Source organism: Pseudoliparis swirei, chromosome 22 (assembly GCF_029220125.1).
Source record: "Pseudoliparis swirei isolate HS2019 ecotype Mariana Trench chromosome 22, NWPU_hadal_v1, whole genome shotgun sequence".
Lineage (NCBI taxonomy): Eukaryota > Metazoa > Chordata > Actinopteri > Perciformes > Liparidae > Pseudoliparis > Pseudoliparis swirei.
In genome coordinates this window covers 8,362,991-8,390,084 of record NC_079409.1, presented here as the reverse complement: position 1 = coordinate 8,390,084, position 27,094 = coordinate 8,362,991, and the positions used below count along the sequence as shown (strand labels likewise).

The following is a 27,094-nucleotide window of genomic DNA, read 5'->3' as shown; positions in this document are numbered from 1 at the left end:
GTAATTTTACATATGAGAACCTGGCATATCTCTAAAAGGAAGGTGCGCTTAGGCGAGTGTGTTGAATTTGAGAAAAATATATATTCTAAGAGCACCTGCTCGCTTATGCACAGTTTAAGCCGAGGCTGGGCCAGTCAGGAGTGTGTTTGGCATGACAAAAACGCTGGAACAATGATGCATGTGTATGTGCCTGAATGTGTGAGCAAAATACCACTCAGTCTCTTTCAAAACGCACACACACACACCTACACAACAGCGCACACAACGGTATGTGCCAAGATGTCAAGATGAAACATTGAATGGTGATATATGATGGAGGAGTGAGATAAAGTGCCACAGAGAGGCAAGAGGTGGACAGACTAGAGGAGGACGGAGAAGAGTGATGAAGTGTGTGAGTGATGGCCTGATTATAAGAGATTGGTTGGAAGAAGATGAAAGAATTAAATAAGAAAGCGCTAAACTTTGCTTTTGCTGCAAGTACAGCAAAACATAGTTATGCACATGGCTTCGGGAAAATATAAGTCGTGAGAGGGGGTGAGGGGAGAGGGAGATAGACAGATGGGGTTAGTTAAAAAAATGGTGATGAAAGCAAGAGAAGGTGGGTAGGAGATGAATAGAGGTTGTTGGGGGGACCAGACCAGGAAGTACACCGACAGTGAAAATATGCCTCCACCTCCAGAATATTGCAGTGCAGCATATAAGTAAAATGCACAGTTCAGCAAGCCCAGAGCAAAGAAAACAGAGAAAGAAGGTAAATCTGGAGGTACGGGAAAAAGAAGAATGAAAAAAAAGGAGGGGGAGGATCAATTCTCTCTAAAAAGAAAACAGAAAGTTAAACGCAAAGGAAGGCAGTGAAAGTGAAACGTATCCCGAGAAACAAGAAGCGCGCCAGGAGGATTTCGGGGAGGAAATAATATCGGAAATGAATTTTCGGCACGTGCAAATAGCACGAGAGGCCGAGGAAAGAACCAAACATGTGGTTCATGCAAATGAGATGGGGAAGGCTGAAGCACAGGCGTTCAAGCTGGCCACCTGGGCCCCGTCGATCCTCTCTCTCTCTCTGTTTCTCTCACTCTTCCTTCCTCCCAATATACCTCTCCACACCTGGCCCTGGCGTCCCAGTAGCCGACGGCGACAGTATAAGAGGTAGGAAGAGGAGGCAGGAAGGGGGTGCAAGCAGCAGGGAGGCAGGAGAGACAGTTAGCCAAAAGATCCATCAGCGAGCGGTCCTGGCAACGAATATTCATCCTCTCCCCGTCTTTCAAAACTATCATTGAGTCTCCCTCTCCTCGCAAACTCTCAGTAACAGTTGGAGCGGACTCATGCTGGGGACTCAGGCACCTGGAGCACATAAGCCAAGCTGTGCTCGGGCATTCAGCGCCTAAGTACCAACAAGGTTAGATGTAAAAAGACAGGGAGGGAGATAAAAAAGCTTTATGGGTGATTATCGTAAGAACAAACCAAAAGACACTAAGTCACCGCCGAGGCTCTTGAACCTGCTTCACGCTGCGGGAGGATCGGGAGGGAGGGGGCAGACCGGAGGGAGGGGTCGAGGGAGAAAGAAAAAAAATAGTATTTTTTTAAAGGCAAACAGAGGAGAACCAGCCAAGGGATGAAAGAAAAAAAATGTATGCTACATGGATAAAAATAAATATGTTTAAAGCACCATCTAAAAGCACCATCTATGTGCATTTTTGAATATGTTTGTGAGACAGATCGCCAGGTACGTCGCTCCGTTTATCCTGCGGCGCTCACAAACAGGAGGCCAGAGAGGGAACATGGCATTTAAAAAAGCCACAGAGCATCAAGACACTATACGCTGCAGTAGATAAGTTTGGAAACACCGAACGGTCTCTCCAGTCCCCCGAGTTCAGTGTAATGTTTCCATTCATGCATATGCCAATCTGCCAACCTGCTTGTCTGCTTATATACACACACAAGTCATCATTTGCAATCAACCTGCTTTTTAATAACCTATGGTTGATGTTTTTTGGTAATTTTTCACATAAATTCATCAGTCACATTCCCCATAGCACAACTCAAATTCATCTCCATGGTAAATAAGCAGCAGTTCTAATTACATATAGACCAAACTTTTCCTCTGCCAATGCCGTTGTGGTTATGAGTGATTTGCTTTCGAAGCATCACTTATTCATGTGATGTTAGATACAAAATAATGTTGATGTTATAGTATTTATCTCATTTGGATTTTAGATTTAGTACCTAAAAGCCATTGATGCAATTTAGGACAAATTCTGCTGATATGTAACTTCACTTGATCTGTGATTTAATCACCAGGACCATAACTTAATGATTAAAATATAAGGCACATTTAAATATCTTTTTTTTCCTTATCTTGTAATTATTATGATTTTTTAGAAATATACATATTATTCAAATGTATATTGAAATGGTGATTAGTCGGTCAGAATAATTGAGTGAAATCTTGGTACCACAATGTTGTTTGCATTCTGCACAATATATGAACAATAGTAATGTCGAGCAGGAAGAAGGGAGCCGTTTAATGAATTTAGATGAAATTGTTCTCTCTATACTTACTAAATCTTCTAGAAAATATGTTATCTTAGTTGATGAAACTTTCAATATAAGCAAGAAAGTTGTCCAGCAGGTCTAATTATGCTTCGCGACACATTTGGCAGCCTTATCTAAGCGACAGTGACACATTAGCAGATATGGGCAAAGTCTCCTCCGTTATCTCCGTTGACCAAATCCTGACGTTGATAAATGAATGTCTGCAGACTCACACTTCTTCTTACAATCTCCCTTCAGATTGTTGAGCCTTCATATTTGTTGGCATCCTCAATTTCCTGCCTTGCGGAGCATCAAGGTGGGCTTCATCGTGCCGTCACCACAGATCCGTGTGGTGTAGTTTTCGCTGATGGGATGCAACGTTGGTGGAAAAGATGCCTCGCACTTGCAATCATGATGTTTGTCGTTTTACACGATTTAAAAGATTTTCCCTGTGAAAGGTTTGTTTCTGTTTTTTATGGGAATTTTTCCTGAGTCGTTGTGAGGTCCAGGGACAGGGATGTCATATGTGTACAGACAGTAAAGCCCTTTGAGGCAAATTTGTAATTCAGGGCTATACAAAATATATTGAATTAAATCAAATAACATACATCTTAAACCCTTACATGATCGAATGGCAGGAAAAACACGTAAAGAAAATGTAAATTTGGATCAGAAATAAAAGAAACTGTAAGCTCGGTGACTAATACGGTGGACACAGTTGCTCGGATAAATGTTCGGACAGATGGCAGCCATCTTGACTCTTGGGAAAAGAAAGAGATAATCACGAATGCAAAGAACATTCCCCCACATGCAGCTTTCTTTGATTCATTTCTCTAGCAATGAAGTATGTTACTGTTCATGCAGTCGAGAGGCGACGCTGTCGTGCTGTGTGTACTGTGGCTCTCCAAACTGTCGGATCTATATTGGAAACACACAAAAAAACACATTTGTTGTCCGTGGCTACAGAGTCCACATAAGTGAAAAATGACTTTGGCACCGGCCGCAGAGCCCCACTGGCCTCTTCGCGGCTCCGTTCGGCGGTTCGGCCCAGCGGTGGCGGTCGGTTGCTATGAACCACCGTTTCTCCGCAACTGCACCCAAGGCCCGTGTCGAGCTCATTCAGTATCACAGCCTCTATGGCTGTTCCACTGCGCCACTGCAATGGCCGGGAAGGAGAGACGCGGTACTTCATGGAGTCCGTGATGACTCCATTCTGCCGACAGATGGACACGGAGACAGGAACACGTCTGTGGACATGAGTCAAAGCACCGCGTCCATCTGCCAGCTGCACTTCATGGAGAGGAGAGGGCGGAGGGGTTTACCTGTTGACGGCCATGAGGTGAATCGGAGAGCGGCGCAGGGGGAAATAAACCCTGGTAGAGAATCAGACGGCGCTTTCCTCAAGGTCGTCGGTGCTTGGCCATTTTTTTTTTTTTAATGGCCTTGCCAACTGTAACAATCTCTGCAGAAACAATCGCAGCACCAATCCCATTTGGCCCTTCTTGGCTGCGGAAGGCTGCATAGCCTCACTTTTGTTTTACCCTGCTGAAGGCAGAGCCTGAATTGATGACCTTATGAATCTCAAAAGAGCCCTGCAAATGATTGCGGTAAATCTCACCCCAGCACATTAGGCATGACCGCAGGCTCCTTCGCCTCGTTTTTTTTCTTCTTCTTCCTTTTTCCTTTCTCCGTTCTTTGTCCATCTCTCTCGCTCTTTCCCTACCTACAGGCACTCGGGGGGGGGGGGGGGGGGGGCAGGGGCAATTTCTCGAAGATTGTGTTCATGCGCTTGTAATTAATTGCCTATAATTAGTGGTTGTTTAAGGTTTGCTAATGAAGTGGAGCTCAAACGCACTCAGGCCCGAGAAAGAAATGAAGAACAGCCAAAAGGAGACGGGCAGCAAAGAGCATGTCAGGGTGTGTCGAGGAAGTATCGTGGAAGCTGCAGTCGATTTTTTTGTCTTTTCAGTGTCTGTGTCAACAATCACTTGGCGTGTGTCCAGAATGCAGTCGGCCAATCTGAGTTGGATCTCCTGGCAGCTGCTGTTATCGCTTGCTTTTCTGTGCGCGATATAATTTGTTTTTTAAAGTGCATACAGTGAAGCAGAACGAGTGCTTTTCTGTGACATTTGCGAAGATAATGTGATCCTCTTTAGCTTACTAAATACTTCTTCTTCTTCTCTTTTTTTTAAAGACCATGTCCCTTTTTTCTCCCAACGTCAAACGCTCTTTAAGAAAATGCTTTAACCCTTGTGTTGCCTTAGGGTCATTTTGACCCGAATCAATATTACACCCTCCCCCCGCCTATGGGTCATTTTGACCCGATTCAATGTTTCACCCTCCTGTTACCTTTATATTTACTAACATATTTTACCCTTTGGGTTCAATTTGACGCCAGCAATTAAAACCTCCAGAAAATTATTAGAATTAATATTGTTTTCCAAGTTTAAGTGTGAGGCACTTTATGTTTGTTTGTTGACTACCGAAAGAACACCGACATTAAACATTGAATGGAGTCAAATTAATCCTAAGGCGGGGGGAGGGTGTAATATTGATTCGGGTCAAAATGACCCTAAGGCAACACAAGGGTTAAACACTCATTTGTATGACCGAATGAGTTCTGATGCTACTTGAATGATAACAGAGGAAAAACACTGTCCTGATTGAAGTTTCTGGAACACTCAGATGAATTCGCCACTCGTGGGAGAGACGTTTGGAAAGTTCTCTAAGATAGAAACCTCACCGGAGACCTCTTCAGCATTGTTGCGGCCGCCGTCTGAAAATCTCCATCTGATTTCCCAGTAGGTAGAGCACTGTTTTGACTGGCAATTTTCAACATCAGACAATCTCATCAAAGCAAGCCTATTAATGCCGATGACACGAAAGATTCTAGATGGTAGACAGATGAATAGCCCTGTGCGTGTGTGGGTGTTTAATTCGCCGAGCCCAAGCGCTGTGCAGCTTCTCTGAAAGTGGGAGGACTGGCCATGAGCTGCTGGGGGGCAATTTCAATACTTGCTTGGTTGTGTGCTTGTGTGCGCGAGCTGTGACCTCATCGATCATGACACCTTGTCTCTCTCTGGTGTGGTCACCTACACAGTGCTTGCACCCTCTCTGTCTTTATCTTTGTGCATCACCATCCATCTTTCTGTCTCCTCCTCCTCCTCCTCCTCTTCCTCCTCACCCGCCATCCTATTCTCACACCAGCACCCGGTACCGCTCTGCTTTGGTCCCACCTTCTTAATCTCACCCTTCCCTCCATGCTCATGTTGCTGTCCTTCTAAATCTGTAATTTGGCATCGCGGGAGTTTCTCGCTCTTTTGCTGCCTTGTCTTTCTTCTTCTATCTTTCTTTTAACACCCTCCCATTTCAGGGCAATCATTCACTGGTTTGTTGGACTCCTTTCTGCCCGACTCCCTCCTCTGCTCCGCTCCTCCCTGCTTCACTGGTCTGTGACGCATGCCTGTGGCGCCCCCTCCCATCCTCCCCCCTCCCTCACTCCCTTCCGACACTCTTTTATACACTGTGCAGCCAGCCATCTCTCTCTCTCCTGCCACCACTTTACCTCTCTGACCCGATCAGTCCCTCTCGGTGCCCCGGCTCAGCCTGGTCACTCTTCATCAGCTAGCCTCCACTGGAAACAGAGACCTCCCAAGGGCAAATGGAAATGGGGACTGGTTGGCAACCTCCGTGCCCAGCCTTGACAGATTCACCTGGGTCGAAGTCCTTCACTGATCCTCCTTACCCCCGGGCGAGCACCTCATTACCAGCCTTCTCTTGCTCTTGTCTCAACATCAAGTCTTCCAGATGGGATGTGGATTAGCCTCCACACGAGCAGAGAACACAGCCTCCAGCTCTTCAACTTTAGGCACTTGCCCCTTTCAGCTCAATCAGCCTCTCTCGCCCAATCACAGTCGGGCTCTGCCGCAGCGCCTGAGTGAGGATAATCACCTTGGTTACCGGCGCTACTGGAGGCCGTTGTCTGGCCAAGTTAGCTCTATGGGCCCTGCAGGAGATTCAGAGACAGGTGTCACTGCAACAAGGGAGGGTGCTGAACAAGCCCAGGGCCGAGCAGGAGGCATAAACGTTTACTCTTGGTCATGGAGACCGTGTCGCCAATAGCGAGGAATGCTCACCCCGTGGCGTTAAGTGTTTTCATGCTTTTTCAGACTCAGGATTCCCCCTCGTTCTCCCTCCATCTCTGTTCCCCCGACAGCATGCAACTATGGCTTAAAACACCCTGTACCCCAGTCGGAAAAGTACATAGCAACTGCCTTTGTGTGTAGAGCCAAGAAGCAGTGCGGAGGGAGTCGCTTTTCACCGATTTCACACCGCCGTGGCAAAGACAAATATACAGCGAGAGGGGTCAGCGACTGGAGAAAGGCTGCTGGCTCAGGGGACATCAGGTCACAGCACAGAAAGCTGCACCCGAGGGGGGAGCCAATCAGATCAGATGGAGTTCAAACGCGCCAGATTGATTGGCAGCCTTCTGATGCCAGCGAATGGAGGAGACGTCCTTCGCATCCGACACAGCATTGAAAAACTTCAGCGACAAAGTTGGTGAAACGCCAGTTGCTGTCAGAGCGACACGTAAGGACGACATAGATCACCATTATGATAATCACAAGCGGCAGAGTCTGGGGAATAGTAATGGGAAGGAGATGAGGTGACAGCTTTAAAGAGTGTTTCTACATTAGCGTTGGTCTGATTAGATTGACAGAAAGTTTCCCTAATGGATAATTAAACACATGGTCAAATGAGATATAAAGCTTCAATTACCAATTGGTGTGTTGGTGTCAGGGTAGAACATTTACATATGTTTTGGGGGGCAATTTTTGGCCCCACTGACTAAAAGTCATGGGGCATTTAAAAAGAAATTGGGTGCACTTTTTTAAACTTGTGAAATTTTATTTAACCGTTGTTTAAAAATAATTAATACACTTATTACAGCTTACAGTATATGAGCAATTGTCATACAAATTGTAATAATAACACTTTTAGGCAGTAGTCTACAGATTCAAAGTATTTTGAGATTTTTTAAACAGAAAACATAAATCATACAATCATATTCAATTGTATTCCTATTTCTTTGCTGTTATTTATTGTACTTTTAACATTTCTTTTTTTTGGTATAATTAAAAAATTATATGTATTGATTTTTGTGTGTGTACCTATCTAGTACAGGCAATACAGATAGGACACACTCAACAAAGGACGATAAAATTATCATAATTATTAGAGGAAATCATGGGGTCATTGCCCCTATAGTGATATCAGGGGCAAAATCATATTTATTCGGGGCAGTTTTGCCCTTTGCCCTCGTGTATTTCCGACGCTGGTTGGTGCCTCGTTCAATCATTTTACCTCATGTGATTCATGTTCATACATCAGTGAGGACCCAACAGAAACCAGTAAACAATGTTTCCTTTCAGTGGAAACAAAATTAATTGTCAATTACATCAAGTGGATGTAACAATAAAACCCTCTCTGGACCTATAATGCTGGAGGGAGTTATTGAGATGCAATCATTGCGTGAAACAACAGCAGTTCAAAACAAGGAGTTATAGATCTCATTGAGGACTAAGAGGCGGATTAGGAGATAATTACTTTAAAATACATCACCTGCACTAAACGGTGAGCTAGGAACTTCTTCTGCTTCTGAGTAATGGACCAAGAGGAGCCCAGAGGAGAATAAAAAAACAGCCCACACTAAGCTCCGTAACTCTCTCAGTTAGGAATTTCCCAAAGAGCGACACAGTCCAAATTGTTTATGGGGCTTATGTGTGAGCAGTTGCTCAGCTGAGATAGAGGGCCACCATGTCAGGGCCCTTTAAGACTGCGTCGGTTGATCAAATAGAGTCGTGCACGACGGTAGCAGGGAGTGTATCAAGAAGAAGAAGAAATGTAGGCTAATTTCAGCTTATCTTGTGTAGACGGGCATGCCAGCAACGTCTGCCAAGTTCAGCGTGTCTAATTATTTAGACCAACCCAAAACAGGGAATCACGTAGAAAGAGAAAAGGAGAAATGGATGACTTAAATCTGATGGTGCGCTGATGGCAGAGAGATGCCTGATGTGATGCAGAGAGCAGGGCGGGCTCGCTCCTTTTTAATTAAAGTGCGGACAAGTTTATTTTATTTTGGGGGGTGAATTATCCTCCAAGGTTTGGATCAAAGGATAAACCTTGGCTTACTGTGACGACTTTTTCAGGGCCTTTTAGAAAGAAAACCGCTGAAACAGCAATGTGGAAGAAAGTGAAGAGGCAAGCGTGACATCTCGACGTGACGCAAACCGCATCCGACGAGCATCAGAAGCTGCAGCGACTCGGGCATTAGCGATCCTTCTCTCGTGTTCAAAGGAAACCCGAATGTACTCCGTAAGCCGTCTGTGGGCAACGTCTACGTGTGTGTGTGTGTGTGTGTGTGTGTAGGTGTGTCCGCCTGCGCGTGTGCTGAGGCGTGACATTATTTTTTTGGTTTCTGTCCGTACAGCATTTTTCCCTTGATGTTTGTGTTTACGCGCCAGGTCTCTCTTTTGTGACTCACAGCGACATTGATTTATGCATGGCCTCTGTTTGTGTGTGTGTGTGTGTGTTCCTGCACACATCTCGCAGCTAATTGGCATTCAAATCTCCTCCCACAAGTGCGTCCAACTGCTGCCGTTTTTTCAACCGCCAGAGAGCCCCATGCAGCCAAGGTCCAAACATCGTGATGAGGAACAAGCTCCAAACGGCTGTCTCTCATTGCCCACAGTGGAATAAACAAACGGAGGTGATATGAGGCACACGGCGATAAGGCAGGTGGTAATGGAGGCATGGCAGAGGAATAGGGAGGAGGAAGAATGGAAGTGATGGAGGTGTGGGAGAGCAATTAAGGGCAAGCAGAGGTGGAGTTAACAGCATTTGTTGGGGTTGGAGCTTGGCCCACAGCCGCGGTGGATCAGCCACCCCCACAGAGCCGTGCACCAAGCGCACACACACACGCACACACACACACACACACACACAGTCTGACTCTGAGTGCGAGTGATTGTGTGCGTGTGCGTATTTGTGTGTTTGCGTGTCTCGCAGGCCTGCCCGTCAGACACACTGTGAAACCTTTCTGCCTTTCTTCTCCCCCCTCTTCCTCTCCCCTCCTCAGCCTTTCTCGTTACATCCATCTTTCCATTCCTCCGTCTTTCCATCGTTCTTTAAAGGAGGGCCAAGTCTCCCAGCCTCGCCATCTTCGCAGCACCCTCTCCATCTATCTGTCTGCTCATTCGTCTGCCCAATCAATCTGTCCATCCCTATCCTGGCGTAATAACAACAACCCCCATCGCCTCCCACCGTTTCTCTTCCTTTTTTTCCCTTTTCTGCAAGATTAGTTTTGTCATTTTAATTTTTTGGAGAAATGACGAAGCTGATTTGTTTTTTAGAAAAACAGTTTTTAACACATGCATCTGTGCAGTGTGTTCAGCAACAGACCTTCCTCCTTCCTCCATCCTCCCCCCAGCACTACCCCTGCCCTGCCCCCTGTCTCTCCCGGGCCCCTGTCAGTGGCTAGATTAATGACAGTGATCAGTGAGCAGCCCCCAGCAGAGGTTGCCTGCAGCTCAGGGAGAACCTGTCACTGTAAGCAGCATGCGCAGACACACAAAGCATACACACAAAGCACACACACAAAGCACATTTGAATGCAGCACACATGGATGTTCATAAATGGATGACCAGACACACGCAAAGCTCTTTACAGTACACTATATGCATATGCCATAAGATAACCCCTCCACTGCTACAGGAGCAGACATACGAATGGGTCCACACACACACACGCACACACACACACACACACACTAGATTGATGTCGAGAAAGACATCAATACGCAGACCATGGCGAGGTTGGTAGGGCTGCAGCCAGAGGAATGGCCATGGAGCAATGTGGCGCTGCCTATGCAAAAAGAGACATCATCACAAAGGCACAGCACTCCGACCTATAGCACTTAACCCTTTCACTGCCCCGGGACAAAGTCAACAAAAGCCCCTTAGGGCACAACAACCGCAGGACACAAATCACTGAGGCGGCACAGCGCGCTCTTCCTCGTTGCCATCGCTGCTCAGTCGCAGGATAACCGGCGCTAAGGTTTGTTATGAGATTTTACAATATCCAAGCAGATGGCACAGAATGCTGCGGGGCTAAAGTTGCTCTGAGTCCTGATTGAGTCAAATCCAAATCCCTATTTGTGCAGAGGATGCACTTGTTATAGGGTAGTGACCATGAAATGTATTGTGCCCATCTGGGAGCGACGCAGGACCATCCCAGGCTGAGAGGTTCCAGTGGGGGGAGTTAACGCAACAAGGGCTTTACAGGGCGATGCAATGGATTGTTAGATGTTATTGTATATGATAAGGTGCGGAGGTCTCAAAGGTCCTTTCAGTCCCTCACACGACTGCAGCACACACAAACGGCTACGAACAGCTGCTGGGTCTGGTGTGTGCCACACGTCTGGTCCACTGCGGGCATTTACGTTGAGCTCTCATCATGTTTACTGTCAGAATATTCAGTCGGAGCTCTCTACATAAGTGGCTGTATATGCACATCGGTCCCCCGGGGACCCGGTACCGGCTGCCACAATAACTCCCTAACAGGGTCTGACCGGGGGAGGGGGGGAAATAAGCATACATGCCTTGACGCGCGCGGATCAACAGAGCAGGGGGAGATTTCACAACATATATCTGCGTGGGAAAAAACAATCTGCTTAGAGTCTGCGCTTTTTTAACTTTTGTTTTCATTTTGAGGTATGTTGCGGTCTTTCCAGCGGAACCGTTTCAAGAAGTGGTCATCACAATGACTCATACCCAAATGGAATTACGGATGTACACCAGACTTGCGCAATGGGCAACGCTTTTAATCACCCTTTGGTGAATACTGACAGGAGTCCGCAGGACGATTGTAAACTGCAACAGCCGCACGTGTTCGGGTCCCGCGGGGAGCGACCCATTCCCTCTCCTCCCTGCCGGACGAGTCACAATAAACTCTGCGCATTCCCAGGCTTCTTTGTAGAGGACTTAGGCAAATTTACGCGGAAAAGCCACAACACACCGAGGCGGCTTAACCACTCTTCTTATTCACATTACACTCCCTCTCTCACTCTCACACACTCTCTCTCTCTCTCACTCTCTCTCTCTCTCCTTCAAGTCTTACCCGTGCGCACCAGGCAGGCGGCGGTGATGATGGCGAGAGGGAGGCAGTAGTTCCACGCGGTCGCGAGAGCCATCGCTGTGACTGATAGTCCCCTCTGATCTCTGCCTCGGTATTCCTCTTCCTTAGAGAAATCAGGGTGACATGAACCCGCAGGTTCACTCTCTCCGACAGCGCCGTCCGCGTCTCTGTGTGCCTGCGTGCGTGCGTGTGTGTGTGATGCGCGCGCGTGCGAACTGCGTAAACGTGTATGTGCGCGCGCCTGCGTGCTTGTCTGTGGTTTGTCAAGCGCGCAGTGTGTGTAGTGGCAGGTCTTTACATAGTAATGCGCCTTCTCTCTCACACACACACGCACACACTTTCTCTCCCTCGGAATGACTGCTCGGCCGGTTTTTCTTGGTTACTTTACATTGTAAATATATTTAAAAGCTGCCACTAGGGCGGGCCAGTGTGTGCGTGTTTCCGACCAATTGCAGAGAGCCGGAGCAGGTGGAGGGGTGTGTGAATGAGAAAGAGGGGATGGGCTTGAAGAAGAAACCCGCTGCGGGCCTGCAAGAAGAGAGCGGGGGAATGAAGAAGGGATGCATCGCATCTTCCAATTAATTGAAATCAATTCGCTCTAAATGTGATTGATACCCAATATTAATTTCCAGACGCAAATTGCCAATTTATTTCATATTCAGTTGCACGGACCGAAAATCATCAGTGGCACAGTGATAAAGATGACTCAAATGAACCAGATGTTTACTGTTTGAAGAAACAATAAGGCTGCGGTCATTAGTCTAGTCTGAAGTCTACTGCCACAGTATTGTGCGGATTAATCAACACATATATCATGTACGGGACCCTTTGTTCCCATGTGTTTGTGTAAAACTATTTTTTGGAAATGGGAAAATTGTTAAGGCATAACTGCTTCCCCGTCGATACACCTGAACCAACCAGTACCGCTAACCACCGAGGGGGGGCGCTCTCATTTCCCCAGGATGTCAATAATATATGCTTCGGAGGAAGAGTCTTTAACATAACACCACATTATTATTATAAGTGTCTGACAACATTATTGACCCTACAGAGAAATAAACGTTTTTTCTTACATTTCCCTTATGTTTTTGTGTCAAGGATCTAGTTGTGAAGTCTAATTACCGGGGAGGGACCGGTCCACCTCTTGGCTGCGTTCTTCCACCGTGGGCCTCATTGGGTCACAGCGCCCACACTGACACCACCACCTCCCGAGCTTCCCGGCCTTGTGGCAGCTGGATCACCACCCTCATCTGCCTGTTGCAAAGGGTCCTTTTGCTCTTCATCCACATACTCTGGCACGCACAGCATCTAACACAGAAGTACCCAGTAGAGCTCTGTCTGGATCGCCCCGCGAGAATGAGCACTTTCAGGGGACGGAAATGGACTCCGGAAGTCGTTGACGCATCATGGGGACATGGGGTGAAAATCATTAATTCGTGCCTAATTCTTTTATTTCTTGTAGATATGTAGGAAGTCGTTTCACTCAATGCACCAGTTTTCTTACATAATGACGATGACGTTTTTGATTGATTGAAATGCCAACGTTATCCTTTTAAGGCAGAAATAGTGGCAAGCTGAATGGTTTCCTCTAAGATTGATTGGATTAATTAAATATTATTTACGTACGAAGAAAATGTCACTCGCTGCCAAATTGGAATATGTTCATCAGTCTTCATGTGTTTTGAGATTCGGGGGCTTTCTGTTGCAGAAGCTGCTTTATCTCCAAAGTATGCATAGGACTCATCAAGGAGAGCAAGGGACCGACCTGAGAGTATTCGGTTAAATCACCGTACGCAATGATGCTAACGACCCGGAACAAAAACTCCAGCTCCGGACACACCAGAGTTTCTCCTCATCTGTAGTCAAGGCCTATTTGGTCCATCTAAAGAGGCTCTTTAACTTTGCCCTCATGCTGTGGCCACAGTTTGCCCATGATTGTGTTTTCCAGTCACTACTCCATTATGAAAATTGTTTCTCTGTCATGTCTTTTGAAACTATCTTTGGCGCCCTCATCAGGTAACTTTAAGGGTAGCATGTCATGGCTTTCAAATCTGCTTTGGCCTCTCTCTCTCTCATCTGACACGAATTGTGACACTTCAGTCAGTAAAGTTTAAACAGGAAGTAAAGCATCAACGCTGTCTATTGGCATTACTATTAATATTTCTACCCTGGACCGCTATGAAGTTGCTTTGAACTCTCGCCATCTGACCTCTTTTGTGTGGATCTGTGTGAAATCGTAAAGTCTCCGCTGCAGGCTCTCTCCCCACTCCCCACACCATTTTTTTCGACACAAGCTTTGACCGAGTTGTTTTGGCGAGGATTATATCCGCCAATTCTCATTCCGCCCAATTCCCATCCCATCCCATGTTTTCCCTGTCAGCCTCTCTTGGAGTGTTTGTTCCCCAGTTGGCACAGAGTCGGGAGCAGGCAGCACCTCCCCCGTACCAGATGGGGCATTGTCAGGAAGTAATGATGGGAAAACACCTGCTTCTCCAACCAACTCCACTCCTTCATTTTCAGCCATTTGACACAACATATGCAGGATGCACACACAAAACTAAGTGACCGTGACCAGAACGGCAGCGGGCGATGGCATGAGGTTACAAATATCTGGCACTTGGTTGCATTAGTCAATGAGGTGAAGTGTTTGGCATAATTCACCCTCACTTGTAGATCAGTGTACCGACAGGCTGTCGGGACACGTGCCTCCCTGTCTAACTGACACCATCACACTAATATGTGGGGCTCCTCTTCTCAGTACAGATCCTGCTCCGCCCGAAGCTGTTGATGGTTTATCGGTGAGGTACTATCAAGGTCAACATGTCACTGTAAACTTCTCTCCCTCCCAACAAGGACTGTGTACCCCTTGGACAGCTCCAGTGTGAAATTTCTGATTCATAATCATGTCTTTTCTGGCCAATCCGTTGAAGCCCACAGCGCTTCACTCATGACTGACTCAAAGGCCAAAACAAGATGGTGCTCGCTGGAATTTCATATGCAGGAGGACATTTAAAATGTCCAACATTGTATTTTTTTCCAACAGAGCGTGAAGTCTTTCTGTTTCGATTAAAAATAATGCCCCATCTGTTTTCTCTTTATTCCTGCGGTTGTCGAAAACGTAACACGAGCAGCAGTTTGGGGAGTTGGAAAAAGAAAAACAAGGAGTCTGTAAAATGGCTGACAAAGAGTGGCTGCAGCAGACGCGAGCTACACGGGCGGCTTGAATAATCAGTTTAATAACATTATCCTGGCTGCGCTCTGTGGCGCATGCACCCTTTAATGGAGTGTCATTGTTAAACTGGCGCTTCGCCTATTATTAATGACGGCCTACGGTCAACCACACACCGATAATAAAACCACATAAAGCCCGACATAACTTCAACAGACAAGCGTAATGAAATTCTTTGCGTTAGTAGCATGCTTATGGTAATAAGCGATGGTGCTGTGGCACTGGCACGGCATTAAGGCTTATAAGGCAGCAGAGGAGAAAATTAAAAAGAAGAAGTTGTAGTCTATGATGGTTACTCTGGGGGGGAGGGGGCATGGGAATTGGCTACATCGAGTTCATGTCGAGGTAGAACTACCAGAGGCTAACTCTGCCTCCTCTTCTAATGGATGTACAACGTTACCTGACTTTACTACTATTCTCACTGTGTTGTGAGAGTTTTTACTTCATGCGTTTGTCGGTCAGCTGAACTGACTGAGAATGGGTCGGTGCCTGCAGGCCGATTGGGAGAAGCAGCAGCCTGCTGAGGAGGCACAGCACTTTGAGTAAAGGTCATAGGTTCAGAGTAAGGGCGTACACACTGACGCAAGCTTGAGATGGCCTTGGATGGAGAAGATGTGCTTTCACCGGGTTGTCAATAGTCGGCAACCTCTTTTGTCACGATAAAATGGAACAAAATCAATGGCTCGCACAGGCGGCAGCGAATAATATTTTTTTAATATGAAAGAAATCCAGTGTACAGTCAATAAAATAGGAGAGCGCAATGTGCCTGAGAGCTGTCACAGTAAAAAGATGATTATAACCGTCGCACATAATCCGTTTCTTGCTTTGGAAAAAGAGGTTGAAAGGGAAACAAATCAACAAAATAAAACCCTGTTCCATCAACCGAATGGCTCATTCATAATACACAGCTGAGCAATTATGTTTGCAACAGAAAAGAGAGAATTGCATATTGACTCTTTACAGCTCTTCACAAGACGAATCCCCCATCATTCTGCGAAGAATGCAGCTCACCATTTCCCTCAGTGCAGAATAAATTGCCCACCTTTGTGTCCGAGATGCATAACTTCAGCCGACAAACACAAGCAAAGCAGCCTCTGTGGCTCTAAAGCATCATTTTCTCTTAAGTTTTTCGTTGTTGTATTTTTTCACACCCATCTTCGCTCTCCCTTCCCTAGTCTCCAAATGTCCCTCCTTGCCTCCTTTCCTCCCTGTGACGCCCGTGATACCTGCAACCTCCTCCCTCTATAAGTATCCCCGCTCTGCCATCCCTCATTTTCTGGTCACCCACTCCATCTTGCTTGCCTCTTGCTCCATCTTCTTCCTCCTCCTCCTCCTCCCTCCACCTGCATGTGCAGTCAAACCAGAGGTTGTTTGTCTCCACAGGTGGAAGGCAGGGACTCCACACTGGCTTTGTAGATGGGCTTCTTTTGATAGTAGTCATCACTGGCGAGAGAAGAAAGCGAAAGGAAAGAAAGAAGAGCATTATCATCAGTAAATCAACCTCCCAGTATAGGCAATAGAAAACTATAAGTAGGGAAATTATAGACTAGGACCGAGCGATGGAGCCATGATGTGAAAGTCCATTTGTCTCTCTTTAGCTCTCTCTCTCTCTCTTCTACACACACATGCTCAAATACACATAATATGGCAGCAAATGCCTTGCCATACTTGCAATAATGACACTATTTATTCTTGGCCACCACAAAGACACAGATGTATGAAGCAGGCGCTCATGGAAATTGTGTCTTTTGAAAAATTCTTTTTTCCGCCCATATGGGAAAGAAGTTAATAAGGGAAGCGGCATGGGGTCATGGTGCACATTAACATGCTGTCAGCAATGAGTTTAATGGGACTTCGCTTCCTCTCTTATCAAAGCTGTCGTCTTAAATGTACTTTAAATACTATCACGGAATTGAAGCTGCTGCTATTAGCCCGGGCTCTTCACAGGCAGAAAAGTGTGGAGAGTCATGGGAGAGGAGGGAGCATAAAAGAGGTCAAGGACGGGGTCAAGTCGTTCAGAGCAGCTTAGATTGACTTAAATATTCAACAGCGAGAACACTTTTGAACACATAAAAGCACACAGACAAGATCACATGGCGATATATGTAACACACCAGGGTAGGAAATGTACATATTTTTTAGGGGGCAATTCGTACCCCCACTGACTGAAATCCTGGGGCATTTAAAAAAAATTGGGGGCACTTTTTGAAACTTATGAAATAACATTTAACCTTTGTTCAAAATAATAAATATAGTTATTTAGGCTTACAGTATATGAGCAATTGTCATCAAATGGCAATAATTAGACTTAGTAAATTCATAATTATTAGAGGAAATTATGGGGGCATTTTTTGCCCCTCTCCTAGTGATATCACGGGCACAATTATATTTCTTGGCTGCAGTTTTGCCCTTTGCCCTCGTGTATTTCTGACGCTGTAACACACACATACACACTATGTGAAGTACACACCAAAGTGCACACTGGCACATGCGACGAAATGCACACACTGTTACTGAAATGGCCTCGACTCTCTGGCACGAGACAGAATGAAATAATGCAGCAATAACCATAACCGTAAAATGAAGTCAAACTGCGGGAGGAGAGATGGAGGCTGAGTTAGGGAAAATAGAAAGGCGAGTGTGGAAAAGGTGCAGTAAAAAAAGAAATATAACAATCGCGCAAGCGTGGACGCATTCCCTTGCATCGGAGGCACTTTATCAATCAGATGTAGATTTAAACAATTTAAAAGATCCGATGGCGAGTAAAGAGAAAGGTGATTTGAAAGAGGAGCGGACTCAAACATTTGTTTCTTACATGGGTCCCTTGAAGGCCGCGGCGCGCTTGGCCCTGCAGAACAGGAATAGGCTCGCGGAGACGACGAACGCCAACATCAAGAGTGAGAAGGCCACCGCCGAGGTCATCAGCACGAAACGGGCATTGCTAGACTCGTACCAGCGGGCATCCTCTGTGGGACAGATCGGTCGGACACGAAGGAAAACATGCATCACACAGACTCTGAAATCAGCAGCGCTACTAGTTTTCTGCCTCCAAGCAAAGCATCCGAAGGCAACCTCCTCTTTGTTTGTGGGAGAAAGGAGTGTCTGTGCAGAGCTCCGACGGCCGGCCATACACGTCTGCTCTTTACAATATTAAAAGCCGTCTGATTATCCCCTAGAAAGACAAATTAATTAGGGTCATGAGGATCTGAAGCAGCAACAAAGAATGCTGTGCCTGCTCATATGCAGTAGCCCTATTCCATAATGTTGAGATCATTTCTCTGCACCAGGAGTGATCGTTGAAGGTTTTTCCTGCGATTGTTCAAAGCAACAGCAGTGACATGCCGTACCCCAAACATGAATCCAGCATCTAGAGATTATTACTTTTTTAATTACTACACGTGCTTCAGAGAAAATACTGGAGGACCGGTGGAGCGCAGTGACCAATGAGACAATTGAAGAAGTAATGAGATAACTCTACCATAATAAATAATAAGCATTGGCTTAATTGCATTTTTCAAGGTTGCGTAATTTCAACGAATGAAATGTCAAGGCCTATGAATCCCACTGGGTGAGAGGATGTCGCTTAAAAACTGCAGTGCATTAACAGCGTGTGAAATCTCACAGGTCAATGATGAAGGTGATGAAGTGTCATAAATTGGATTAGCTGTAATGTTGTAATGAAATTAGTTCTCGACTTGAATACAATCTTCTTGTTTCATGTGGAATAAGGCAAAGAAAAGCATGTACTCTGTAGACATCACTATCACACACTATAATGCATAATATACACTTTCTCATGATGTTAGAAGGTACACAAAAGCTCAGCGACCAATCATGTGCTCCCAAATTTCACTTTTAAATTTCTTTCGAATATTTATGCTGTATATGCTCTGGAGAAGTGGTTATGTGCCATCAGTGTCTGATTTATTATAGAACATATTACATTCAGTTTCTGAGCTCACATCTATATGTTATTGAATATTTATAAAATAATTATTTCTAAAGCATTTGTCAATGGATGCTAAATTTCAAGATTTTTAAAAAAATCTCACATACACCAATTTGTGAACCAGTGCTAAGGTGGGCATCAGAGCGCCATCATGTGGAGCAACTTTCATATGATTAGATCAAAATAAAGAATATTTGTTAATAAATGCTATTATTTTGATTTACCTTAGTTTATTGGTTATTTTGTTATTGTCCATTTCATGTTTATTTTGCTTTTAGTATTAGCCAATCCTCACATTTATTGTTTTATTTTTCTGTTTTTGTATACGGTTGGTGAGGGGAAAGAGTATATTTATTTGTGTTCATTACAGCTGAAGGTAACATAACAGAAATAACAGAAATCCTCCTTTATTTCTCTGTATTATTTTTATTATTATTAATATTATGTAGTATGGTGATCCTCTGGAATTTTCCAATAATTAAAAGTGGGCTTTAAGTAACAAAAGGTTAAGTGCACTTTCTTTTGACATTCTGTCAAAAGAAGATTAAAAAAGGTCAGTTGAAGCAGTGTAGTCATTGTCATTGTCAGATATTTAAAATGTTTTAATGTCCTCTAGTATCATCTCACCTTATTTTCATTTGACATATTAAAGGAAATTTCCTCACGGGCTTCTTTGTCACCTTGTTTTAAGTGAGGTGTTAAATAAATGTCTTAACCTCTCTTTATTACAGCATTAGAGTCTTTTCTCTACTTTTTATTATCATTCTAATGGGCAGATAAATTAAACCTTAACCTTGTAGACTTCTTTAGAAATGTAAGACTTTAAAATGTTTCACATGCAATTTCTCAAATAAGAACTTCTGCGTATTTTCCTGATGATGTCATCGCACACAAACACCTGATCTTGCTGGTCACATGTAAGTGGCTAATTGAAAAGGAAGTGGAACACAATGTTTCTGTTTTTGCTTCGAGGATGCTGAGAGCAGTTTTCAAAGAAAGGCCAAACCGTTTATGAGAAACAAGAAGTGGAGATCGACCTCTGAGCACTCAGTCAGTACAAAGGACAGCAGGACTTTAGATTTACAGGAAGTTGGATCTATATCTTTTCTTACTTGATAGCACAGTGATGCTGATGGTGCGATTCATTCTGAGTGCCTCCACAGAGGGATGCTCGGCTATGCATGTGTACTGTCCTTCATCCATCGCACTGATCTTCCTCAGCGTCAGCGTAGAGGAAGGCAGGATCCAGTCGTCCCCCTGAGAGAGAAAGATTGAGACTTACAAGAATAAACAGAAAGCAGGGCAGACAATATTGGCTGGATTGTTTGCAGCCCGAAGAGAATCGACAAACAAATGCTACAAATGAAAAAAATGAGCTGAAGAAGGATGGAGAATAGACGATGCTCGCTCGCGGAGGATAGAGAAGGAGAGACGGAGAGACGGAGACATGGAGAGATGGAGCGTTTCAGACAGACGTGAGGAGTGTAAAAGAGGGAAAGAGAAAAAGGTCGTAGAAAGTGTTGTTTTGCCGGATTTGTGTACTACCAGTGAAAGAGGGACAAAGAGAGAGCGAGATAGAAACACAAAAGGGAGAAAGAGAGAGAGAGACTGGCAGCGTCAGTGGAGCACAGACGGACAGCTGCCGGTGCCCGGCCCCCAGAGATCAATCCACAAAGTCCCAAACAAAGTGTATTCACCTGAGAGGTAAGCCCAATGCATGAGCACACATCGACACAAGTCAATAACCCCGATAACACCATCATCCACAAAGAATGAAGCCACAACAACAGACTGTTAACACAACACCTAATGAGATGGCGAGGGAGCGGGACAAATTGTTGACACAGAAATAGCAGCGTTATTATGGAGGTAGAGCCCCGACATGGGTGGAAACAAATAATAGGCCAAGCACAAGGATTGGAAAACAAACGAACACAGAGGACGAGGTAGAAAAACAACAACAACAACAACAACAAAAAGACATTACACCATGCAAATGAGTTGGCTCCTGAGAGCTGAGGCTCCTGCCAAGAAAGTCTTTTTCAATTTGAATGGATCTGAATTAAGAGGCTTTCCCATAAAGGCCAGTTTTTGGCCGAAGCAGCATGCAAATCCACTGGCTTCCGAAGCAGGGGCCGTTTCTACCTCTGTCCTGCAGTCATTACCGGGGGGGCAATGTGCCCGCGGCGGCTGTCCGTCAAAGTGGGCCATTCTGAAGCCCCATTTCCACTCCTGTCATATATACAGTCGGCTCGCAGAGAGAGAACAAACACCACCACCCAAGTGTCCATCTCATCTTGTCATTTCCTTCCTTCCTTGTGTCATTCCTCTTTTCCATAGGTTGCGTATAGCTGCACGACACCTGTGACTTTCTGGTGGTGGTAAAAGTGATTTTGATTACATCTATAAAGTGTAATACCATTTTCTGACCACAAGAAACCTCCCTGAGCTCAGCAACTTATTTTTGTTTTACATGTATATTGTCACTACGGCATTTTACACAGAGCCGTCTTGATTTCCCTGGGGTGAGTTTTGTTTTTTTGCTCCGCGAAGAGCCCAGTTGAATAATTCAATACTGGTTAACCAAACACAACAACAAAAATCATTAGAAATCTATACACATAATTGTTTTCAGGTTGACTGGCTCTTGTCTAGACCTCATTAAACTATTAATCCTCTGTAAATGGGCAAGCTGCAATCCCCAGTGGGCGGTGGGCATAGGCCAACCGCTCACTTAAATACAGAGCACTTCTTCGGAAGAAGGGGTGGAGAGACGACGGATGAGGGGAAGCAAGTGCCTTGAGGAACTCAGGGAGAGAAACGGTGTCAGAGGAAGAGAGAAAAAAGTGAAAAGGATGGTGTGAGCAAAGCCGAGAGAGAAAGAGGAAACTGGAAAGCCTGTTCTCGGCCCCCAGGGTGAACCAAACACAGACGCTTTGGAACGTCCCTCTGCAGTTTGATACGTCACACAAGACGCCCTGTAGGAGACGCACCGGGCTTTCAAGTCTTTGCTACTAAAATCCGCACGCACTATTTATAAAAGTTTCGAGAAAATGCTTCGGGTGCGTGATGACGCTGTGGTCTAAAACATTTGGCTGAAATATGGGAGGTGGATGAGTCATACAAACACAGGAATTTCAACAGGAAGAATACCGGCGTTTGAACACCTAAGACGTTTCAAGTCATTTTGAAGTATCATTTCCGTGAGATCTTTTTCGTACTCGTCTTACTCGAAGCCCTTCCGTGACGTTTGTCCTCCATCTAACTCCAGGGCCTTGCTGCGACCCAGAGACGCCTAAGGGGTCTGACAAAGTCTGTATGTAATGAGTTGGCCACGACAGACTGGAACGAGACAGGACAAGAAATAAAGAGGTCACATCGACAGTGGAGGGAAGGAGGGAGGAAGCCGGAGAGAGAATGACAAGTTTCCAAAAGCATAATGAGGACACATCCCAACGTGCAGAACCCCGAAGCTTCCTCACGTCTCGACTCCAGAAGTAGTTTGGCTCCTCTGACGAGCTGGCGCTGCACACCAGCGCCACGTCGTCCCCGAGTCGCACCTTCAGCTCCTGCGGGACGCCCAGGTAGCTGCTGGTGTAGCCTTCCCTCGTCAGTGACAGCTCCCTCATATCTAAAGCCCAGCGGGCCCGAGGAAGAACGATCGGGCGTTAATGAAGCATCGAATCTCTCCAGGAGACGAGACTGAACACATGTTTGCAGTGGAAGCAGCTGCTAAAGCACTCCCATCGTTTAAGTCTACAGGCTCGAGTTTGAATGCCTCCCAAAAAGTACAGACTGTCTCAAAAAAAATCAATAATAACAGTAATAGGCTTCATCTTAGTGAAGTCTTTAGAGAGGCAGTGTTGTGAATAATAGCTCATCTTCCTTCTCTAAAGATGGCCCACGTCCATCCAGCTCCCGGCTTCCCTCCCCCTGTGTCTCCTTGGGCCCTTTAGTCTGTTCTAATCTTTGCCTCTTATTGATTCCTCCCATGAGGCTGAGGAGCCGATCAAACAGCATTACGGTCGATTTGATGGCCACTGAGAAGATAGAGGACACTGGTAATCTGACTCGCAGGCCATGGATGCCATTTCATTCAAATATGTTTCCCCACACCGATAGCCCCAAAGTTGAGCCCTATTCGGGAGGATATGCCGTTTTGTTTCTGCCTGGAGATCAGAGGGGGAAAAAAGAATGAAATGAAATGTTTCGGCAACCTATCACATCAACACGGTGTTTGCACTGGACTTTGTTGTACACCTCTGCATTGTATAGAGATGTGTCTTGTCTTATTAACTATTAATGTGTTTTTCCATCCCTCTCTGTGAAGAAAGCTGTATCCGCAGCGTCTGAGAAATTGTCTTTACCTCCTGCCGGTTTCAGAGTCTCTCTGGTCCGTCTTCTCAGCCAGACTGTTTACCGTTGTGGAGACAGGTGCTTTTAAAATGTATTTGAAAGTGTCCTTCTTTCTCAGTTACGCCACTTATTTTCTTTATTGGAAAGTGGAACTCAGAAGCTGTGTATCTCATTTGCAAGTCGCAGTTTTAATGAGCTCATTGTCCGATTCCTGCAGAAATCTCTTTCCCCTCTGCAGGAGGCCGACAATTTGAAAGAAACATAAACGGCAGTTTAATTTCTCAAAAGGGGAAATACAGTGACACAGAGTCATTGTTCCACAGACTTTCAGCAGACGGCTCCTATTCAAATCAACTGAAGCACTCACAATGCACTTTGAATTCCAGCAGAGGGGAGGTCATGTCCGCGGCGGTCACGTTTTCGCCGTCGGACACACAGCGGTAGGGCCCCTCGCTGAACAACGCTGCGTGGGGGATGAACAGGACAAGGCTGTCCGCAGTGCGTTCCGTATGCATCGAGAAGCACCAAGATCCCTCCCAAAGCGTGCGCCAGTGCTGCATGTACTGAAGAAAAAAACCTTTATTAGGCCTCACATGGAAATGCACTGATGCAAATACAGCAGCAGAACAAATGCTCTGCAAGTTCACGTAAGTTAAGGGAGAGTCCTTGTTGTGTTGGCTGCTCTACGGCATTTACAAGATATTCAAGACTAGAATCTCATGGAATTACTGCTAAGTCTACTGAGTATTATGACGAGTTATGCTTCATGGGTTGCAGGGTTTTTTATTTCACTGTGTTGAACTGCGCAGCAGCCAGCTGCTCGATGACGTGATATTTACCTAGAACGGTTGACGGCCGAGAGCCATAGCAAATTCAAGCTATAAATGTTATGACATGGGTGACTCTGTTCAGGGAGCACTCTTTTTGAATGCACAGTATCAGCCTGTATATGCACATATTACATATATCAGTCTTTTGTTTCACTTAGAATAGTTCAAACAATAGGAATGAAACACATGAGCCCTTTGGCCTTTCTTATCAGCACAAGTAAACACAGCCAATTAATGGTGAGAGGAAATTGAAATACCACTTATTTCCTCTATTTCCTCTCCCACCCACCCATTCTGGCTCACCTTGGAGAAGACCTCAAAGTGGACCTGGCTGATGTTGAGTTCAGAGTCAGAGTACAGACACTCCAGTGTGACGCGCTCTCCCTCCAGAACCGGCTGGCTTGGCCCTTTAATGAGCAAAGTGGCTGCATGTGGACAGAGATTACACATCCAGGTTATTGATCACAACATGAATAGGCAGGGTGCCCACCGGGGAGCTCGCTGCTGCTCGGGCTGCACTTTCAAAACAACCGCTCCCTCTTCCTGACATTTGTTTTAGACTCCTGTGGGGAAACTGCCAATACACTCAAAGTCACCGGGGCCACATGACCAGCAGCAGGTTATGTTTTATTTTACTGATGCTCTAGTTGCAACAGAGGCTATTTAACTTTGACTTCAGGCAATAATTATACTGTTAACAATATCAATAGACATTACACTATTTATAATTGTATTACACATCTGGTGTGACATGTCTCTGTATACAATATGTATACATTAAAAAACGGATTTAATTCTTCTTTTCGTCGCGTTCCCTCGATAATAACATCCATATTTCCTGTTCATGTCTGTTTATGTCGTGTGACGACCAGAGGAAACCCATCAGTGTGACAGAAGAGAAACTCAAGCGTTTTAGAACTCAGTAACAGACAAGCGGGCAGGAAGACACACCAAAACAAAAGAAGGAAAAAGACCAGAATAACGATAATAACTTGACGATTTAACCAAAAGCTAATTACAGAACAGCGATACAATTAAATGTGTTTAGGAGATTGGAGCTGAACAAGCCCATGAGAAAATAAAACAGATATTTACCAGCACTGCCATGGATCAGGGCGACCACTGCAGCGACTAGAAGTACTTTCATTACTGTGGGGAAATAAAAACAACTTTTTCAATTTGAGAAAAATGCTGCGCACTCCCGTTCAGTTCCTCATTTGAAATGAAAGTTTGCTCAGTATTTATCCTAAACGAGGCGGAGGTGTGGCGTGTGTGTTTTCAGGAAGTACGCTCAAAGAAAAATACATCCAAACCATTATAGGCTACTGGCGAAAATAAATGGTAAAATCAGCTTTATTATGTGTCTGTGTTTTTCATTTCCTGATTTTTTGTTTTGGGGAACGATAAATGAAAAGAACTGTTGCTTAATAGTCAAATTCAGTCCGTGCGTCATTCGTCGTTGAGGCGAATCCGGCCGAGCAGGTTTTCAACCTGAGCCTGTTGTTGACGTCAGGTTTTGTTGTTGTTGAGAAAGTCCAACAGAAATAGAGAGAAGTGTCGACCTGTAACCGCAGAACTTGTGATATGTAATGTCGAACAATCAAACCTGTTACCAGGGCTCTCAAGTTTTGAAGACAGGCAAGAGTGACATTTCCTTCAGCAGCACCCCCCCCGGCAAGAGTGACATTTCGATCAGCAGAACTCCAGGGGAGCGCTTGATTCCTCCATGGTGAGGGCAGCGCGGCCAGCTCATGTTGGCGCGCTGTGGCACATTAAAACATTAAATAGCCGAGAGGTTTTTTCAGCGTGAGAAATACGATGTGTGGCGGGAGTGCGTGACTAAAGACCGAAATGCGTGATGCGTGACACTTGAGAGCCCTGTGTTACGCTTCATTTGCGATGACCTTTGAATGACTGTCTGTTAACCGGAGTTGGACAGGAGGCGTCATCGAAAGAGATGTCCAAGTCTCAGAGAGGTTTACTCGGGACTCACAACGCGTATGGAGTCATCTTTCCATCATGACCACGACCTCCGCCACTGTCACCCCGTTGATTGTTGTTTGTCATGTCCAAATGTTAAAAAATTCCTCGTTTGTTTGTGAAAACATTCATTCTTTGGCAATAAACCTGTTTCTGATTCTGATTCTGATTATAGACTTCCAGTCAGATGTGGGCATATATGTCTGCCCAGCCGTTTACAATATGTAATATGTTTGCTCAAATGATATATCTGGGGGAAAAACATATTTAAATGTTTTACAAATCTAGAAAATTATAATACATTTTATTTGTATAGCACTTTACAAGGTACTCAAGGCACATACAATAGAGCAAATGACTCGTAAATATTGTGTAAAGATGTAGAGATTTATTTTTACAAATACATAAACTATATTTAAACTTTAGCTGCAAGTATACATTGAGGACCAATCTATTCATGGGAGATAGTCTTGTAATGGCTAAAACTTTGTCTTATTTTATCTCCTCATGTGAAAGTTTTTATTTATTTTAATTTTTGGGGGAGTTTTTCCTGATTATATGTGAGGTCCTGGGACAGGGATGTCGTATGTGTACAGATTGTAAAGCCTTCTGAGGCAAATGTTCAATTTGTGATATTGGGCTGTAAAAAATTAACTGAAATAAACTGAATTATGTTAATTAAAATCCCTACCAATGATATGTAGTCCTAGTTTATTCAAAAGAACACACTACATTGATTACACATCTCATAATTGAAAGTATAATAATTAAAAAGGTGGTTTGAAAGTATTACACTTTTATAAATTCGTAACGGAAACGGGCTTTAACATGTCTTACTGGGCATAGTTTCTTATTATATGTCGTTTCAAATATTCATAAATGTAGTTTAAAGTGTTTGTTAGTTACCAGAAACAAATTCAGGTTTTTCATTTAATTTGTTGAACCATGATTCAGTTCCACAAAACCTCCACCAGGGGGCGGAATAGGGGCGACATGTTGCCACCGGAAATAGACCTAAACAA

The 27,094-nt window shown here is 44.9% G+C and overlaps 2 protein-coding genes across 2 annotated transcripts in view; both read right to left on the bottom strand.

Moving 5' to 3' along the window:
- cadm4 (cell adhesion molecule 4) overlaps nt 1-12,038 on the bottom strand; it is a 157,071-nt gene extending 145,033 nt beyond the window's left edge. Inside the window, exon 1 of the mRNA XM_056443986.1 lies at nt 11,711-12,038. Coding sequence (XP_056299961.1) covers nt 11,711-11,783 — 73 coding nt within the window. The 5' untranslated portion in view covers nt 11,784-12,038. The remainder of the gene's footprint in view (nt 1-11,710) is intronic.
- Nucleotides 12,039-15,651: 3,613 nt separating this feature from the next.
- si:ch211-79k12.1 (uncharacterized protein LOC568891 homolog) lies at nt 15,652-25,402 on the bottom strand. Its single transcript, XM_056443991.1, has 7 exons — nt 25,188-25,402; nt 24,396-24,517; nt 23,630-23,825; nt 22,389-22,537; nt 20,019-20,163; nt 17,773-17,923; nt 15,652-16,400 (listed from the first exon to the last, which is right to left on the bottom strand). Exons 1-7 carry the CDS (start codon nt 25,237-25,239, stop codon nt 16,313-16,315), a joined length of 903 nt encoding a protein of 300 aa, XP_056299966.1. The 5' UTR covers nt 25,240-25,402; the 3' UTR covers nt 15,652-16,312.
- Between the last annotated feature and the right edge of the window lie 1,692 nt (nt 25,403-27,094).

Bases quoted from the DNA above. Each gene is read 5' to 3' on its own strand.
- si:ch211-79k12.1 (XM_056443991.1), bottom strand. From the start codon at position 25,239: ATGAAAGTACTTCTAGTCGCTGCAGTGGTCGCCCTGATCCATGGCAGT. The intron at 20,164-22,388 runs GTGAGGAAGCTT...TTTCTCTCTCAG, and splicing joins ACTACTTCTGGAGTCGAGAC to GGGGACGACTGGATCCTGCC. The intron at 17,924-20,018 runs GTAAGAAAAGAT...TCTGTCCCACAG, and splicing joins CAGCATCACTGTGCTATCAA to AGGATGCCCGCTGGTACGAG.